The sequence below is a fragment of the Chiloscyllium plagiosum genome, unplaced genomic scaffold, assembly GCF_037043375.1.
Source record: "Chiloscyllium plagiosum isolate Xiang-an unplaced genomic scaffold, Cpla_swu_hap1 HiC_scaffold_1, whole genome shotgun sequence".
NCBI classification, from domain to species: Eukaryota; Metazoa; Chordata; class Chondrichthyes; order Orectolobiformes; family Hemiscylliidae; genus Chiloscyllium; species Chiloscyllium plagiosum.
The window spans coordinates 154,246,565-154,265,852 of NW_028270139.1; the positions used below are offsets into that span (position 1 = coordinate 154,246,565).

The 19,288-nt window shown below is 41.5% G+C and overlaps 1 protein-coding gene across 1 annotated transcript in view; it reads right to left on the reverse strand.

Moving 5' to 3' along the window:
* Window positions 1-7,378: 7,378 nt before the first annotated feature.
* LOC122560228 (interleukin-12 subunit beta-like) overlaps window positions 7,379-19,288 on the reverse strand; it is a 29,627-nt gene continuing 17,717 nt past the window's right edge. The window contains exons 3-6 of the mRNA XM_087981402.1: window positions 16,166-16,256; window positions 13,682-13,866; window positions 9,149-9,312; window positions 7,379-7,519 (exon numbers count right to left, since the gene is read on the reverse strand). Coding sequence (XP_087837528.1) covers window positions 7,379-7,519; window positions 9,149-9,312; window positions 13,682-13,866; window positions 16,166-16,256 — 581 coding nt within the window. The remainder of the gene's footprint in view (window positions 7,520-9,148; window positions 9,313-13,681; window positions 13,867-16,165; window positions 16,257-19,288) is intronic.

The window sequence follows — 19,288 nt, forward strand, 5'->3', positions numbered from 1 at the left end:
GTGCTCTTCCAACACCACTAATCCAGAATCTGGTTTCCAGCATCATCAGTCATTGTTTTTATCTTTTCTGGCTAGATGCATAGGAAGGGTTTAGAGGCATATGGGTCAAATGCTGGAAAATGAGACTAGATTAATTTAGGATGGACAAGTTGGACCAAAGGGTCTGTTTCTGTGCTGTACATCTCCATGACTCTATGACTCTAGTCCATCAATTCTGATCACTAAACACTTCACGAACTAGTTTCTGTGAAAAAAAAAGGCTTGCAAAGATTGGTTTTTGAGTCCTTGTTTTGTTGATTTATTTTTTCCAAATCTGGAAAGTTTATTCTATTTTCAGCATTTTGTATAATATTTTGTTTTTTGAGGTGTTTTCCAAACCGGACAGCTGACATTGTCCATGCTAAAAGTCCCTGTGGTGTTCATGATGATCACAATACCTTCAGGTTCTGTTGTCTTTTTGTGACTTGCATTTATATAGTGCCTTTAGCAACTGCAAGATGTCGCAAAACGCTTTGTTCATGAAGTGTGGTTTTCAATTTTACTGATTATTGTGATGCGGCAACCTATTTTGTTTTTATTCATTCACAGAATGTTTTATTGCCCATCTGTCAGTGAAGAGTCAAACATGTTGCTGTGGGTCTGGAGTCACGTGTAGGCCAGACTAGGTAAGGATGGCAGCTTTCTTCCCTGACGTGATATAGTTGGCAACAGTTTCATAGTCATCATTAGACTCTGAATTCCAGATTTAAAAAAAATCAAACTCCAACAACATCATCTGGACTGGTGGGATTTGAACGCAAGACTCCATTTCTTAGTAACCTAGGTCAACTAGCCTCAGCCTGGTAATAATACCACTAGGCGATTGCTTCCCCTAGCTTATAGATAGCAAACTCTCACACAAACAATAATGAGTTAATGACGGGCTAAATTGGCAGATGATACTGGAAGAAGTCCCCAGCTTCTTTCCTAAATAATTCCAGGGGAATATTTTACATTCAATTGAGGGCAGTTAAGTCTTTGGTTTTACAGCTCATCTGAGAAGTCGCATCCCCTGCAAAACATAGCATCCCCAGCTCTGCCGCAATGTTTGCAAATTCAAATTTAGGGCTAAAATTTCTTCACTGGTCCTATGTTCCTTCTAGTATTACGTGTGGATCTCTGAGATCAGAGCATGGCAAAACTAGTAGTCAATGCTGGGAATGGCTTCAGCCCACCAATCAGCATGCACAGAACAACGGTGTGGATGCATCAGGGAACATTAGACACAGGGACATAGGAACAAGAGTAGGCCATTCAGTCCCTCAAAATTGTTCATTCATTAAATGAGATTATGGATGATCTGTAGCCAAGCTCCATACACCTGCCTTTGGCTCATACATCTTAAACATTTTCTAACAAAACTCTATCCGTCTCAGATCCTGTTTCCATTGCCATTTGTTGTAGAAGTGCATTCCAACATCTCTCCTGAAAGGTCTGACCCTAATTCTTAGACTATGCCTCTAGTTCTAGAATCTTCAACCAGTGGAAATTTTTTATTGACCCTGTTGTTTCCTGTTAATATCGTGAAAGTTTTGATCAGATCACCCCATAACCTTGTGCTTGTGCATCCCTGTATTCCAATCCTCAATACTATATTTGTGGCATTTTAAAGATCAATGCACCTAAACCTCGAAGTCTCTTGGACACCCACTGTATTTAACCGTAACATCTAGAAAGTGGCCTACCCACATTTCTAGAGTAAGTCTTCAACTCAGTTCTAATGCAGGCTTGACAGGGCTACTCATTGAATCACTATGGACACATCAAGGCATTGTCATCCAGCTCATTCGATTACCTTAATTGGTCACCGTCTCATCCTTCACTAAAACCTTCATTTTTTTCTCAAAAGCTGTGTCCCATATCAGTGGGACTCTTAACTCCAGTCACTAAAAATGCCTCCACTATATTCCATCTCCCAGATAAAAGATTCCAGCTATGTTACCAACTGTTGAAATAGACCTAGCCTTCACTTCCCAATGGGAATGTCCTCATTTGGTGAGCAATGGAGAACAATGACAATGGGAGCTGGTGACTAGCTCAATTGATTCGTTGCCATTTTGGTTACAAGAGTTTTCCCCAGGGCAGGATTGACTGGGACGAGAAGTCATAGCTTAAAGATATTAGGAGGATGGTATAATGGAGACATCAGAGGTAGGTTCTTTACACGAGAGTTGTGAATGCATGGAATGCTGAGGTGGTGGAAGCGAAGCCATTGGGGACATTTAAGCGACTGCAGGACATGCACATGGATAGCAGTGAGTTGAGGGGTGCGTAGGTTAAGTTACTATAATTTTACATTAGGATTAAGTCTCAGCACAACATCGTTAGCCTAAGGGCCTGTTCTGTGCTGTACTTTTCTATGTTCTATGTTCCCATGGACAGCTGGGCTTCGTTACCTCAGAAATTGAGTTTTGATGATGCTGAACTCCCACAACACTGCCATCTGGTGTTGAAATCAAGATCTAAAACAATATACAGGGTGGGAAGGTAGGGTGTGTGTGTGTGGCAGGTGAATGGCCGATCACAGTTCAAACCATTATTAAGACGTTGCATTGAACACGTAAGACATCAGACCCCAAACAGGAAATTGGCATCAATCCTTTATTTTATTAAGGGATACATAATGTAAAGATTTATCTGCTGTACTTACCAAACAATATTACATTCCAAGAACGATATGAATAAATAAATAACATTAAATAAATAAATAATATGGATTGCTCCATTATTACAATAAGAGATACGAAAACAGTCCGAATTTGACATAATTCCTTGAAAACAGTATACGTACATTTTTAGTCAGATTGTCAACATCATAAATACTTGTTGGGAAACTTATATCTTTAATGCACTTCAAATGTTCTCGCCAGAAAGATTAAGTATTCTCACGAAGAAGCTTTGATAGGGCATGGTTTTGGTCAACAGTGCAATAGTGACTTTTCGACACCAAAAAGACTATGCAGAAGAAATTTTGCTCAAGAAGTTCTGCCCAATTCCATTAACCATAAATCCTAGTGTTGACTGGGGCTGTGATCACTTTAAACAGACAACACAATCTCTGCTCCCCTACACTTTACAGAACAGGCCATGGGTTTATTTTATTGCAGTCGCCTTGATGGGCCCAGGGATTTTATTTTTGTATTTTTGCCTTTCTTCTTCTAAAGGAGAAAAAGCAAAAGAGAAAAAGGAGTAAAGATTTGCAAACCTTTGACCTTTTTTTGCACATGCAAAATCTATCTCAGTCTGGCTGAGGAAGAAGTGAAACTACTAGTTAGTGGGGCTGTGGATTAATTGTCTCTGTTTACTGCTTACTCTGTAGGCTGAGGCAGCAACTGGTCAAGCATATAGATTAGGAATATTCAGGATTCAAACACTGCTCTGTTCTTAATAAGGGATGCTCTTAGATATGAAAGATCACAGCAAAAGAGTCCATTTGGCTCATTGTTCCTGAGCTGGCTATCCAACAAGTTCCATTCTAAGTATCTTTTTCTTTAATTGTTCAAAGGATGTGGACATTGCTGGCTAGACCAGCATTTATTGTCCACCTCTAATTTCCCAGGGGGCAGATAAAGGTCAACCACATTGCTGTGGGTCTGGAGTCACATGCAGGCCAAGTAAGGATGGCAGTTTCCTTCCCTAAAGGAGATTAGTGAAGCTGAAGTTTCCCAACATTAGACTCTTAATTCCAGATTTTTTTAAATTGGAACCAATTTCAACCATCTGCTATGTGGGATTCAAACCAAGTCCCCAGAACATTACCTGGTCCATCACTAATGCCACCAGTCATCACCTCCCCTATTTATCCAAGTTCTTTCTGAATGTTCCTGTTGAATGTGCTTCCGCCATCGTTTCACATAGCACGACTCGAATCACAAGAACTCAGTGTGTTAAAATAAAAACTTCTGTCATCTTTGGTTCTGCTGTCACCATTGCAACTTGTACCCTTCGGTTTCACCCTGCCTGCTTTGTCAAAACCTCTCATGATGTCGTGTAAGGGTTAAATTTGGCTGGGCTGCAATGTGACCACTGAGTGTGGACTTTCGCATGTTGATGATGGGCACTCAACAGCGAGGAGTGTGGTGCTGGAAAAGCACAGCAGGTCGGACAGCATCCGAGGAGCAGGACAATTGATGTTTCATCAGGAATGAGCAGCTGCCTGACCTGCTGTGCTTTTCCAGCACCATGCTCTCGACTCTAATCTCCAGCATCTGCCATCCTCACTTTCACCTACTCAACAGCGAGGTTCAAGCATTAGCTGGAATCTAATGTGGTTTTTCACTACTGCTGGTATCTACAGTCCCCACATGTAACAATTCTAATGCTTGGCAGGTGTAGATTTAACAGAGAACATCTACCCCCAACTTGGCACTAGTTAGGAATCTGTCACTGCAAAAGCCACAGGATGGCTGATGTGAGAATTGAAATTAAGGTCACTAGTGGAGTTATGGCTGTTACGTTGAGCATGCAGCCATGATATATTGCTGAGGAAGAGCAGAGAAACCTTCCTGGATGAGTACTAAAATTTTACGAGCATAACAAAACCAATATATTTCGGAAGGAATGGATTATACATTGTACAACTATATAAGGAATGAACAGGGAAAGCAAACTTTTCTAATGGGGAGGTCAACATCAATACTGAAATTTACTCTTTTAATCTCATATTTCTGTTATTCAATAATTTATATTCTGGTCAAAGATCTTCACTACAATTTAAATAATACGATATACAACCTTATAAACATTGAATAAATAATTAGCATAATAAATAAATAGTAAAATACATAAATAGTGATCAAAAAGATAATTTACTATGTAAAAAAAGAGCTTATTATAATTCCAGATTGTGCCTATTACTGGCAGTGTAGTCCTTGACAGTTAATTAGTTAATTACCATAGTAAATGAATAATTGTCCCTATACTCCTTAATAAATTAATATTAATATCACTATAGTGCTTCATAAATAATATTTAAATACTAATAAAATAGCTCTAAATAATAAGAAATAAGAGCAGGAAGAAGCCACTTGACCCCTCAAACCTGCTCGCGCTTCAATAGAAATAAAGTAAATATCTTCAAATTAATGTTAATTCTTCACTTTTAGAGAAACCTAGTCAAATAAGAATTTTAAAAACTCGGTTGTGAGGAAGGGTCACTGGACCCGAAACATTAACTTTGATTTCTCTTCACAGACGCTGTCAGACTTGCTGAGCTTTTCCAGCAATTTCTGTTTTAGTTTAAGCGTTTTAAAAAGTTGTTTCCAAGTTGCTGAATATGTTAGTATTAAACTATGGGAACGCCAGGAATGGGAGCTCATGATGCCTTGTCCATGGGCAATGTTGAGATTCTAAAGGGCAACATTAAATCACAGGGGAAATGTTACTGGTCTCCCTTTCACTGAATATACGAAGGTAGCTTCTCTCTTATAGGTTCTGCCCTCGGGATCCAGTCTACCTGGGATCAAAGCTAGGGAACCAGTCCATGTGTTTCATATTGTGGCATAATTTAAGCCACCCGAGATTAATCTGCCCAGCATGGGAGAGAAGTGGCTGGATTACAATTTAATGAAAGGCTGTGTCCTGTCTGGTTAGACTGTATACACATTGGCACACAGCCAACCAAGCAGTCAGTGATCACAATGACCACAGCTCTCAGGTGGGCAGGGCTCTGCATTGTGTGTGAGGGTTGAGCAGCTGGCAATGTAACTCAGTATTGCCAACTCTGATGTAAGGCACATGTCTCAACTCAAGACTTGCAGTGCAAAAGCATTATATTCACTATGACATGTGGAACAGTGACACTGTTTGAAACCTTGCATTAAGAATGCATCTATCAGAATAAATATCATTAAACCAAACAGTTCTAAGCAAGAACTTATGGATGGTCATTAAATAATGGCTATTCTGCAACAAAACAAAATAAATATAACACAGATAAATTTAAAATATATCTCAGTTAAATAACAGTTCTTTCAGACTAAAGAGATGTGTGTTCAATTGAAATGAATTGCAATAAATATCCTTGAGGAATTTTACATTATTAAATTCAATTGAAATTACTCCTCAGTTTAATGGTTCAGATTTAGTTTGATTGAAATGGTTTTCATTAGTACTTTCCCTTGACATTTAATTGTAATTTTACTAAAGAGACAGATTTTCTTTGGTACTGATTTTAGAAGCTTACGGTAGGATATATCAATTAAATCCTTTATATAATTAGAGGTGCCAGTGTTTCAAGATTTTCAAATTTTGTGCTTCCCAATCTTAGCATTTAAATCTAGGGAGCAATATTAAGCTCTCAGGGGTCCAAGACACAAGTCTGCTATTACAATCACAGGGCAATGATCCAGCCAATCTTTGTTGATCCTGGGCAAAATTTTGTTCTACTTATTCCAGTAGGATGGGCAAATATGATAAAGCAGCCTCTATTCTTCATTCCTAGTCCCTCAATGAGATGAAGATCCAACTCCATGGACATTTTGGAGGTTGGTCCCATCACTTGTTGAACAAATTCTGTTTAGGTCACAGTCTTGTAGTCAGACCTTATCCAATTGCAACTCTGCAACTGACCATTGCATGCACCTAGCCAGGGAACATCAGCAAGATGTTCATCTCCTCAGTGTAGGATCTGAGTTGGATTTTGAATCCAGAGTTGTCTCAAGTGCTACATTATCAATTTGCTCTTTGTGTTCCTGAAACAAACTGCTGATTAGTTTCAACACTGCATCAAGTATGGATTTCCAAACTAGGTCTGAAGAAACAATGCTGTAACATCTCTCTCTGTGCCTGGACACAGAGTATCAGTGGCAATGACCCTGAGATAAAATGGTCAGGATGGGTCAACCAGTGAGGCACACTGTATATGAGCCTGGAAATTAGGCATGAACTCTATAAACACTAATTAAGCAACAACTAGTGTATTGTGTGTCATTCTGGCCTGTGCATTACAGGACAATGTGATCACTCTGGATTAAGGTAAAGAAGAGTTTTGTGAGGATGTTGCCAGGAATGGCTGAGAGGAAAGATGGGATAGTCTTTCCTTGGAAGAATGGAGAGTGAGAAAAATGGATAATATTTCCGTTGGTATAAATTAAAATAATTGGTGGATGGATTGGAATGAAGTTAAGAGGACAATGTTTCACTCAAGAGGTGATATAATTTGTGCAGTTGCCCTGTTGCCAATATGACACAGCTCTGACCAGTAAACTAGCCAATCGTTGCTCAGTTGGAATGCTGTTATGGACCTATGGCTAAAGAAGATCTGTCTCTTTAAAGATTTAGGTGATTTTTTTCTTTAAACTTTAAGTGTCATCTAGAGAAACAAAAGTTCAAACCAAGCTCATACGTATATACTATTGGTCCATTCACTCCATCCACTCCAAGGCGAGTTTAAGAACATGTCCTTTGCTTTGATACGGACTCTACATTTCTTTGTATGTGAATGGAGATTGATCACTTTGCTGAGGCCATCTATCAGAACCTTATGAGAAACACAAAAGCAAATTAAAGACAAAAATCCACATTAACACACCTCTTCAAACTCAAGATCAGAACTCCTCCTCAGAGATAAGAGAGGACAATGGACCTGAAACATTAACTCTGCTTTCTCTCCACATATGCTGCCAGACCTATTGAGTTTCTCCAGTAATTTCTATTTCTGATTTAGAGTATCCACACTTCTTAATTTATCTGCAACATCTGTACAGTTTTGCAATAATTTCTTCCTTGCTACCAATCCTCATTTTTATCATTAGCTGCTCCCTGCCCATCTACGTTCCTAAATAAACATTCTCTGGGACAATTCCAGGTGACTTTGCCAAGTGTGACCATATTCTGTGATTCAATATTCTCTGAAGAGTGATGAGAACAGTTTCTCCCTGTCCACTTTTTCTGGATACCTCCCAATTTTGTATATCTCTATCAAATCTCCATTTAATCTTCTGTTCTCCAAAGAAGACCACGCCAATTTCTCCAAGATTTCTGTTTAAATTAAATTCCTTATCCTTTGAACCTTTTTCAATTCTGCTCTGCACTCTTTCCAATGCCTTCATACCCCTATGGAAGTATGGTGCCCAGAACTCGAGATAAAGCCAAATTAGAGTTCTATTCAAGTTAACTTTTACTACTACCTTATTGTTATGACCCTATTAATAAGACGAAGGATGTTGTATACTTGATTATACACTCGCTCAATCTGTCCTGCCACCTTCAATGATTTATACAAATATACATCAAGGCTCTTTTGCTTCTGTACAGAGAGTCAGAGTCATAGAGTCACAGAGTACAGAAATAGATCCTTCTGTCCAACCAGTCCGTGATGAACATAATCCCAAACCAAACTAGTCCCACCTGCCTGCTCCTGGCCCATATCCCTCTAAATGTTTCTTATTTATGTATCCATCCAAATGTCTTTTAAATGTTCTAATTGTACCCACATGTTCAACGTCTCTAATTGTACCTACATCCACCACTTCCTCAGGAAGTTCATTCCATACATGAACCACTCTCTGTGTAAAAACATTGCCTCTTACGTCTTTTTAAAATCTCTTTCCTCCCACCTAAAAAATGTGTCTCCTAGTCTTGAAACTCCCCATCTTAGGGAAAAGACAACAACTATTAGCATTATCCACATCTCTCATTATTTTATAAAAGTCTGTCAGGTCACCTCGCAACTTCCTATGCTCCAGTGAAAAACATCTCAGCTTATCCAGCCTTTCTTTATAACTCAAACCTTCCATACCCGGCAACATCCTGATAAATCTCTTCTGAACCCTCTCCAGCTTAATAATATCCTTCCTATAACTGATCGACCAGAACGTGATACAGCATTCCAGATCTTTTAAAATCTTATGTTGTCTTTCCTTATTCTTCCTACAAAATAAATCACTTTGCATTTCTCTGTGCTAAATTACACCTTCCACTGGCCTGCCCATTTCAACAACACCTCTGTACCTCTTGCCCCTTCGTAGTTCACAATGCTTCTAAGTTTCAAATCATCTTCTAGATCATTAATCTATGTCCAATAATGCAAACCTCCTGATACAGACCCTGGGGGAATTCTGAGGCATTTGTTTACATCTAGCCACCAATTAAAAAACACTCCACTTACCCCTGTGACTGGTCTGCCACGTTTCTTAGATTTGTACTCCATCTGAAACTGCAGTGGGAAATAGGAATATGGCTCAATCCAGGTGCAGGGGTACAGCCAGGAGACATTCAAAATTTTCCGAGCTTCTAGTGTAACTGTGATATTCTGCGGAGGATCTGGTATAACTATTTCAGAAGAGGAAAAAGCACATAAATATCAACTTAACGGCTCAGATGAGCATTCAATAATTTCCGGTGCAAAAGGAAGAACTGCATTTACATAGCACTTTACACATCCTCACTTGTTCCAAATCGCCTTGCACCCCATGAGGTAAACGTAGTCATTGTTGTATTGTAAGAAATGTGCCAGTCAATTTGCACACGGTTAAGATATGATTTGGAGATGCCGGTGTTGGACTGGGTTGTACAAAGTTAAAAATCACACAATACCAGGTTATCGTCCAACAGGTTTACTTGGAAGCACTAGCTTTCGGAACGCTGTTCCATCATCAGGTGGTTGAGTACTACAACCACCTGAAGAAGGAGCAGCACTCCAAAAGCTAGTGCTTCCTAATAAACCTGTTGGACTATAACCTGATGTTGTGTGATTTTTAACATTTAAGATAGACAGCAATGGTAATAGTGAGATGATCTAGTTTTTAGCAATGGTGATGGAGGGATAACTGCTTAGACTGTCTCATATTAATTACATTCAGGGTTTTATCTTCCTGCCTGACAGGCCTAGTTTAGAAAGTGAAATATCAACCAAGGATTCAACTCTTCATGAGTTAGTACCTGGAACTGTAGAAAAGACAAATTCAGGAGATGTGAGTATTGCTGACAAGATTAGCCTAATTATCCCAATTGCTCTTGAGATGGTGGTGGAGAACTAACTTCTTGAACCGCTGAAGTCCCTCTGATATAGATAACACTATCATAGAGGGGCCTGTGGGATTTGGAGCCCCTCATTGACCCCCACATGGTACATCATGTGTACAATGGAGAGATGTCCATAAGATGTGGAAACTGATTAGGCCATTCAGCTCTTCCACCCTTCAATGAGATCATGCCTGATCTGATAACACTCAAGGAGAAATGTCAACTCTCCTGCTCCTCGGATGCTGCCTGACCTACTGTGCTTTTCCAGCACCAAGTGTTTTGACTTTGACAATGCTCAACTCCACTTTCCTGTCTTTTCTCCTTAACCTCTCATTCCCTTCCTGATTAAAAATATATCTCAGCCTTCATTCCACTTCATGACCCAGCCTCAACAGGTCTATGGTAAAGAATTCCACAGGTTGACTACCTCCTCCTCATTTCTGTCTTAAGTGGGTGACCTCTTATTCTGAGAACATGCCGTCTGGTCCTAGCAAGGGAAACAACCTTGTCCCATCTACCCTGTCAACTCCTCTAAGAATCTTGTTTGTTTCAATAAGGTCACTTCTCATTCTTCTATACTGGGCGGCATGGTGGCTCAGTGGTTAACACTGATCCCTCACAGCACCAGGGACCCGGGTTCAATTCCTGCCTCGGGCAACTGTCTGTGTGGTGTTTGCACATTCTCCCCTGTCTGCGTGGGTTTCCTCTGGGTACTCTGGCTTCTTCCCACATTCCAAAGATGTGCAGGTTAGATGAATTGGCTATGCTAAATTGCCTGTAGTACTAGGTGCATTAGTCAGGGGTAAACATAGGGGGGGTGGGACTGGGTGGGTTGCTCTTCGGAGAGTCGGTGTGGACTTGTTGGGCCGAAGGTCCTGTTTCCGCACTGTAGGGGATCTAATCTCAAGAGTGCAGGCTCAATCTACTCAGCCTCTCCTCAGAAGACTACCCCTCCATACTAGTATCTGCTCAGTGAACCATCTTTGGACAGCCTCCAATTCCTTGGGGAAGATGCAACACCCCATATTTACCATGTGGCCAACCCACCTAGCCTGCACACTACAGGTTAATTTAGTTTGGCCAATCCACGTAACCTAAAGATCGTTGGAGAGGAAACACATGCAGACATGGGAGAACATGCAAACTCCACACAGACAGTCACCCAAGGGTGGAATTGAACTTGGGTCCCTAGCACTATGAGGCAAAATTAAAAAGGGACCTAAGGGGCAAACTTTTTACACAGAGGGTGGTGCATGTCCAGAATGAGCTTCCAGAGGAAGTGGTGGTGGCTGGTACAACTACACCACTTAAAAGGGATTTGGATGGATTCATGATTAGGAACGGTTTAGAGGGACATGGGCCAAATGTTGGCAAATGGGTCTAGATTACTTAGAATATCTGGTCAGCATGGACGAATTGGAATGAAGGGCTTGTTTCCATGCTGTACATCTCTATAACTCTAATACTCTGGTATTTCTAGCCTACCAGCTGGTGCTAAAGGAACAGTGCTGATTAAATTCCCTATGGTGTGAAAACAGGCCATTTGGCCCAACAAGTCCACACCGACCCTCAGAAGAGTAAGCCATCCAGTCCCATTTCCCTCACTAATGCTCCTAACACTTTGGGCAATTTAGCATGGCCAATCCACCTGACCTACACACCTTTGGATTGTAGGAGGAAACCCACACAGACAGTCACCTGAGACTGGAATTGAACCCAGGTCCCTGGCACTGTGAGATAGCAGTGCTAATCACTGAGCCACCATGCCACCCCTTAAGTAGTTATCTATCCAGCTTCCCAATTCTGCAGGACCATCCCTTTGCTTGTTCTGATTGCCATCACTAGTGTGGCCATTTCATTAACCATCGCTATGTGCCCAAAGGGCAGAGGGTCACCAAAGATTGGGTGAGATTGGAGTCGGCGATAGGTGAAGTGAGGTAGGAGTTAGAGTGGGATAATTGTTTTTCAGACAACTGAAGATTTTTCATAATTGTTCATCTCTATTTCCATCCCACCAATTGTGCAATTGATTAAATTCAATTTGTAAACATGCTGTAAGTGCCTCATGGCCTCCAATTTTCATCTACAGCTTTCCAATACATTGAACAAACAAATAGATAACTATCAGGTCCTTAAACCTTCTTGTTGCTATCCATGCCTGAATGGGGTGCTGGGAACAATGTCATAATATAACACGAGGCGATTAGAGTCATACAGCACAGAAACAAACCTTTTGGCTCAACCAGTCAAACTGACTATGTTCCCAAACCAAACTAGTCTCATTCGCCTGCGCTCAGCTCATATCCCTCCAAACTTTTCCTATTCATGAACTGATCAAAATGTCTTTTAAACATTGTAACTGTACTCCCCATCCTAAGGAAAAGACCCTTGTCACTCACCTTACGATTTTATAAATTTCAATAAGATCACCCCTCAACCTGTTTCACCCAAGTGAGAAAGGTCCCAGCCTTTCCAGTCTATTTTTAAGTCTCAAACCTTCCATTCCCAGCAACATCTGCTCAATCTTTGTTGAACTCTCTAGTTTAATAACGTGCTTCCTATAACAGGGCGACCAGAACAGGGCACAGTACTCCAGGAGAGGTCCCACCAACATCCTGTACAACCTCAACATGATGAACTGGGCTGTTTATCCTCTCAGGCTGCTCTGATATCTAATCAGATTGTGGTTGTTCTTCCCCTTCACGTTCACCTTCCTGTCATTCCTCTCGAGTGTAAAAACCAATCCATCTCAGCCTTCAATATACTCAATGACCAGGCTTCCACTTGACAGCAACTTTTTGAAGGGGTCAGGATATCTGAACAGCACACTTCAGAAAGGATGTTACAGAGATTGCACAGAGCAGAATTACAAGCATGTTACATTGGTTATGCATAGTGGCTGGCAGATAATGTTATTTTCAAAAGCCAGGAAGGTTAAGAAGAAATTTAATAGAGCTCTTTTACTGAGAAGCAGTTTCCTCTGGCAGGCAGGCCTGTAGCTAGACAATTCAGACAATCGTCGAAACAGCCAGAGAAAGAAAGTCATGCGATATCATGATCCATACAATTGCTACAGTGTGCAAGCAGGCCATTCAACCCATCAAGTCCACACTCACCACCCAAAGTGATCCACCCCATTCCTGTAACCCAGCATTTCCTATGGCTAACTCACATAGCCTGCACCTCCTTGGACACTACAGGCAATTTGGTATGGCCAATCTACCTCACACTTGGGAGGAAACCCAAGCAGATATAAGAAGAATGTGCAAATGTCATACAGACGCCTGAGGGTGGAATTTAACCCAGGTCCCTGACTCCATGAGGCAGCAGTGCTAACCACTAAGTCACCATGCTGGCCTGGAATGTGTTCCTTGAAAGGAGGTAACCAGTAGATTCAATAGTAACTTTCAAAAAGGAGTTGGTGATACAATTCGTAAAAACAGCATTTGCAGGGTTACAGAGAAAGGACGGGAGAGGAGCACCAATTGGATAGCACATGCATGATGGGCCGAATTGTTTTCTTTTGCACTACATGATTCGTCAGGGACATCGTGAAGTCCGTTTGGTTCGAAAGATAGGCGAGTGGTTCCACTATATCCCCGGAGCGTTGATGCTTGCAATTTGTGCAGACATCTGCTATTTCCCAGCCACTGAGACTGCACACGAAGGGACTTACTGATATTCTCCATGTGAAGGACAACTTGCTGCTTTTGGTAAGCGACACTGTTTATGGCCTCCACAACAAAAATGATGGGGTTATATTCCTCCGCATAAGGTGAGTAGTTCTTCACAGAGAAAGTGTAACTGTGGTTAGTGCCAGAGTTGGAGTAATCCATAAAGTGATCGCTGCTGTCCGGTATTCTGGGAACAAGGAAGTGGGAAAGGATTAGCTCAATAAATAGAGATTAAGAAAGAAAAATAAGTATCTAGAGTAATATCACAGCAAGTTGGTATCACATCAACCGTACATGCATTTCTTACTCTCAGAATTCCTGATGGAGTGTTGCTTAAAGAGATCACGGAAATTGTTTTCATTTTTATTGCAAGGCAGAGACAGGCATGCTGAGCTCTATCACTCCGCGCTTGCAAGCCTCAGAACATAACAGTCACCATTAGATACGATTGTGCAATTGGAAATCATTTATTGAATCATCAAGACTAGTCTAAGTGTTACACCAGATACCAACTTAAGATAATCAACTAGGCTCACAGACGGGTGGGTTACACAGGTGGGTTAACCATGGAAAAATATGGAGTTACAGGGATAGGGTATGGGAGTGGGTCTGAACAGGATACTCTTCAGAGGGTTTGTGTGGACTCAGTGGGCCAAATGGCCTGCTTCTGCACTGAAGCGATTCTATTCTATGATTCCACATTGCGCCACTTACTGTAAAAATAAAAGAGCAACACAACCGCTTGCAAACCACCTGCCAACAGCCTGACCAATGGGAATCTGCCAGTCTGCTTTGAGGATTAAGATTGGCAGTTTACAGCTCTCACTGTGTCTTTCATGCCAATGATGGCCCGACCAGTTAGTGCCCTCTTGCTGTCCTGTAAAAGTTAGTGTCCTTTTTCCAAGTCTTTTTCTGGTGTGCCTGTCCTGGTGAGTGCAAGGTGAAAGTCTTGGACTCTGTGTCTTTTTGCAGCAATATTTATGTTCCAATCGACCAAACAATTGCGCAAAAAAAAATTCCCTGGGACTGTTTGAAGAGCAGGTGCGATCTTGCCAATGTCCTATTGTTATTTATCCCTCAGCCAGGGTGACTAAGACCCAGCTGTTTATCCTATTCTGATCTGTCGAAGCTGCAAAATGGCTGCTGTGTTTCCCCACTGCAAATGTGACTATACGTCAATAATAAAATTCACCAGATGCAAAGCTCTTCGGAACTTTCTACAGGCATGGAAATACAAGATCCTCCTTCCTTTGATGATTTTTAGAAAATAATAAGATGAACAGACATGATTTAAAGGGTGTTTTGTTGAAAAGGGGCGAGTTTTTTTGGGAGAGGGTTTGGATTGAAATGTTCGAGCACAGCAAACCCAGAGATGGAAGGCAGTTCCAAAGTATTGGTGCTAGCAAGAGATAGAAAGGCTTGGAATAATCAGTGAAGAAGCAGACTGAGATGAAATGGAATGAAACAGAGCTAAGCTGGTTCCATGAGTAACCAAATAAAAGAGGCTTCAAAAGAGATGCAGGTAAAAAGTCAAACAAGTGCCTTGAAGAGCAATCGCACAGAGAGTGGTGAGTGTGTGGAATGAGCTGCCTGAGGAAGTGGTGGAGGCTGGTACAATTACAACATTTAAAAGGCATCTGGATGGGTATATGAATAGGAAGGGTTTAGAGGGATATGAGCCAAGTGCTGGAAAATAGTACGAGATTAGTTTAGGATATCTGGTTGGCATGGACAAGTTGGACTGAAGAGTCTGTTTCCATGCTGTACATCTCTAGGACTCCATTTGTGGGCCAAACACTGGCAAATGGGATTAGTTCAGTTTAGGAAACCTGGTTAGCATGGATGAGTTGGACTGAAGGGTCAGTTTCTGTGCTGTGTTACTCTATGATTCTATCAGTGGGCCAAATGAAACTAGTTTGGCTTTGGAAGCCTGGTCAGCATGGATGAATTGGGCAAAGGTCCTGTTTCCACATTGTATATCTCTATGACTCTAATGGAAGTAAGCGTAAGGAGAGCAGCGAGGTCAAGCTTCGAGAGCCAGCTTATAGGCAGCCATCTTAGGGATGCCAGTTACAGGCAGTCGGATCTCAGAAGTGGGATCTCCATGAACCTTTACAATGTAGCATTAGGAAAATAAAATGCAAAATTAATCAAGTTAAAAATCACACAACACTAGGTTATAGTTCAACAGACATATTTGGAAACTCTAGCTTTCAGAGCACTGTTTCTTGATGAAGGAGCTGCTCTGTGAAAGCTTGTGCTTCTAAATAAACCTGTTTGACTATAACCTGGTGTTGTGTGATTTTTAACTTTGTCCACCCCAGTCCAAAACTGGCACCTCCAAATCATGACTTACGTTGGGAGTGCAACTTAGAGTTAAGTGACTCAACATTTTATCCTAATTAAGTCAAACATTGGGTCTATTTGCAGTGAGACTGAGGTGGACTTTTACTATACTGTATCAACAATTTTTTTCCCCCACATACCTCCTATAGTACTTCAGCTTGAAGGTTGCTGCACCACGGGTTTGCCAAGAGCAGGTGATGTTACCATCGAACGTTCGGGCACGACAATGTACTAGAAGACAAAAACAGTATCCTCACATGATTGTCCCTGTTAGAACTTAAGTAGCCATTTGGCCCCTTGAATCTTCTCTGCCATTCAATAGGATCATGGCTGATCCAACATTCCTCATTTCTACTTTCCTGCATTTCCCCACAACCTTCCATTCACCTACTCATCAAAATGTCCTGTCATGTATTAGTTTCCTCCTATGTCTCACAGAGTTTGGTTTTTGAATGATTGAACCATAGACAAATGCAAGGTCCAAACCAACTGCTGGTGTGTACCAGGTCAGCTGGTCTTAGCAGTTGAAGACACACACCCAGCCTGACTTGGAAATATATCACCGTTCCTTCAGTGTCACTAGGTCAACCATTGTATTTGCTTCCATTTTTCCTAAATCAGTTCCTCTCTGCTCAGGGCCAGCATCGACTATGAAGCCACTCAGGACATTATGACCCTTATTTCCAAACATCTTCTTTCAAGCAATTGACTTTAATGTCCCTCCTAACTCATTCCAGATCCAACCCTCCAACTCAACACTGCCCTCTTGACTTGACCTATCTGTCCATCTTCCTTCCCGTCTATCTGCTTCACCTTCCCAACTGACCTATCATAATCGCCTTCCACCTGTATTCACCTATCGCTATCCCAGCTACCTCCCACCCAGCCCCATTCGCAATGCCCTGTTTATTTCTCAGCCTACTTCCCCGTCCACATTCCTGATGAAGGGTTTATGCCCAATATGTCGACTCTCCTGCTCCTCAGATGATGCCTGACCTGCTGTGCCTTTTCCAGAACCATGCTTTTTGACTCTCTATTACTTCAAGCAGTCTCCAGTGACTGGTCTCCTTCAGGATTTCTGTTGTCCGTATCATGGTCAGGAGCATATCCTCCAGCCATTCTGATTTCACTTTATTATTTTGCTCCATTATTTCACTGATGACTGACAATAGACTTGAGATATCTCTTCCCTATCCTGTCTCATACACACACATGACCACAAAATCCATGAATAAGACAGGAAACTGGGAAAAGGTCAGCTTACAGCAAAAAAGCTACAATGACATGATCAACCCTGAGTCCTTAAGCTGTTTTGATTTTACTATTCCAAACCCACATCAACTTTACTGGAATTTGCTTACGCTATAGAATTGCAAACTGTTACACTTAAGTCTCATGACCATTTGGGTATGTCACTGAAGTACATGATACCACTCAAGAAGCTTGACATTATCTCGGGAAAAGCAGCCTTCTTGCTTGGCACCTCATTCATTCATAAACACTCCCTCCACCATCGACACAGTGTGCATTATCTACAAGATGCACTATAGCAAATCATCAAAGATCCTTAGACAGCACCATCCAGAACTAAGACCATTTCCACCTAGAAGGTCAAGGGCATTAGATACATGGGAACACCACCCCCTCCAAACCACTCACCATCCTGACGTGGAAATGTAGCTGTTTGTTCGCTGTTGCTGGGTCAAAATCCTGGAATTCCCTCCCTAAAAGCACTGTTTGTGTCCAGCTATCCCAAGGATTGCAGTGGCTCAGGAAGACAGCGCACCGCCATCTTCTCAAAGATAATTAGGAATGTCAACATGGTGTGTTTTGGTTCCCTTAATTAACGAAGGGGGTAATTACGTTGGAGGAAGTTCAGAGAAAGTTTAATTCCAGATGGCATGGACTGGTTGGACCAAAGGTTCTCTTTTTGTGCTGTATGACTCTGTGGGATAGACTTGCTATGATGAGAGATTACACAGTGCAGGTCTATTCTCACTGGAGTTGAGAAGGATTTGAGGTATATAAGATGCTAAAGAATTTTGGAAGGGTATGTCGTGCACATCCACTATCTCTGTAGTCGGCGCGTTAGAGTAGGCTTGGAAATTTATTGACCAAGTTTATCCTCTGCTTTTTCACTGATATTAACAGTTTCCCTTGCTTGAACTTATCTCTCTCCTTAATTGAATGCACAAAAATCTCTAAGAATGCCATCCCCTTGCCAAATCAGCACCCTGTTCCTCAAGCTGTATAAAAGGGATTGACAAAGTAGACATAGGGAGGTGTTCCCTCATGTGGGGCAAACTAGAACGATAGGTAAGAGTTTTGGGATAATGATTGGCAGATTTAATGCTGAGATGAGGAGAAATTACTTACCTCAAAGGGTCGTAAATATGTCAAAATCACTACCCCAGAGAGCAGTTGTCATTGAGTAAATTTAAGGAGGAGACAGATTTTTAATTAATTTAATGGGGGGGGCGAAAAGTGTGGTGCTGGAAAAGCAGAGCAGGTCAGGCAGCATCCAAGGAGCAGGGAGTCGATGTTTTGGGCATAAGCTTTTCATTATGACAAAACGTCGACTCTCCTGTTCCTCAGATGCTGCCTGACCTGCTGTGCTTTTCCAGTGCCACACTTTTCGACTCTGACTCTCCAGCATCAGCAGTTCTCACTTTCTCCTGATTAATATTAATGGTTAAAGGGTTATGGAGAGCAGGCAGGAAAGTAGAGTTGATACTGAAATGAGATCAGCCAAGATTGTATTGAATGGTGGAGCAGGCTCTAGGGACTGAATGACTTACTCCTGCTCCTAGTCCTTATGAGAGGTGTTTGCATTAATTAAGAAGGGCACTGACCAGGGAATCTAAAAAGTGGAGCCACAGTCTCAAAATCATTTAGGACTAAGAGAAGGAGAAATTAGTTCATTCAAAGTGTTACAAATGATCAACTCTGAGGGTGTGGATGCCTCATTATAATAGATTTAAGGTCTAAGTAGACAGACCTTTCGTCTTACAGGGCATCAAGTGATATGGACAGGACCAGCCAATAACACATTCATAGAACCTCAGAAGTGCTAGCAAAGCAGGAGGAGGCTATTGGGCCTATTGTGCCAACACCAACTCATTAATGAGCATTGAAAAATAGAAACTTGGAAGATAAGAGCAGGAAGAGGCCATTCAGCCTGCTCCACCATTCAGCATGATCATGGCTGATGGTCCAACTCAATAGCCTCATTCTGCTTTCTCCCTTTGATCCTATTCACCCCA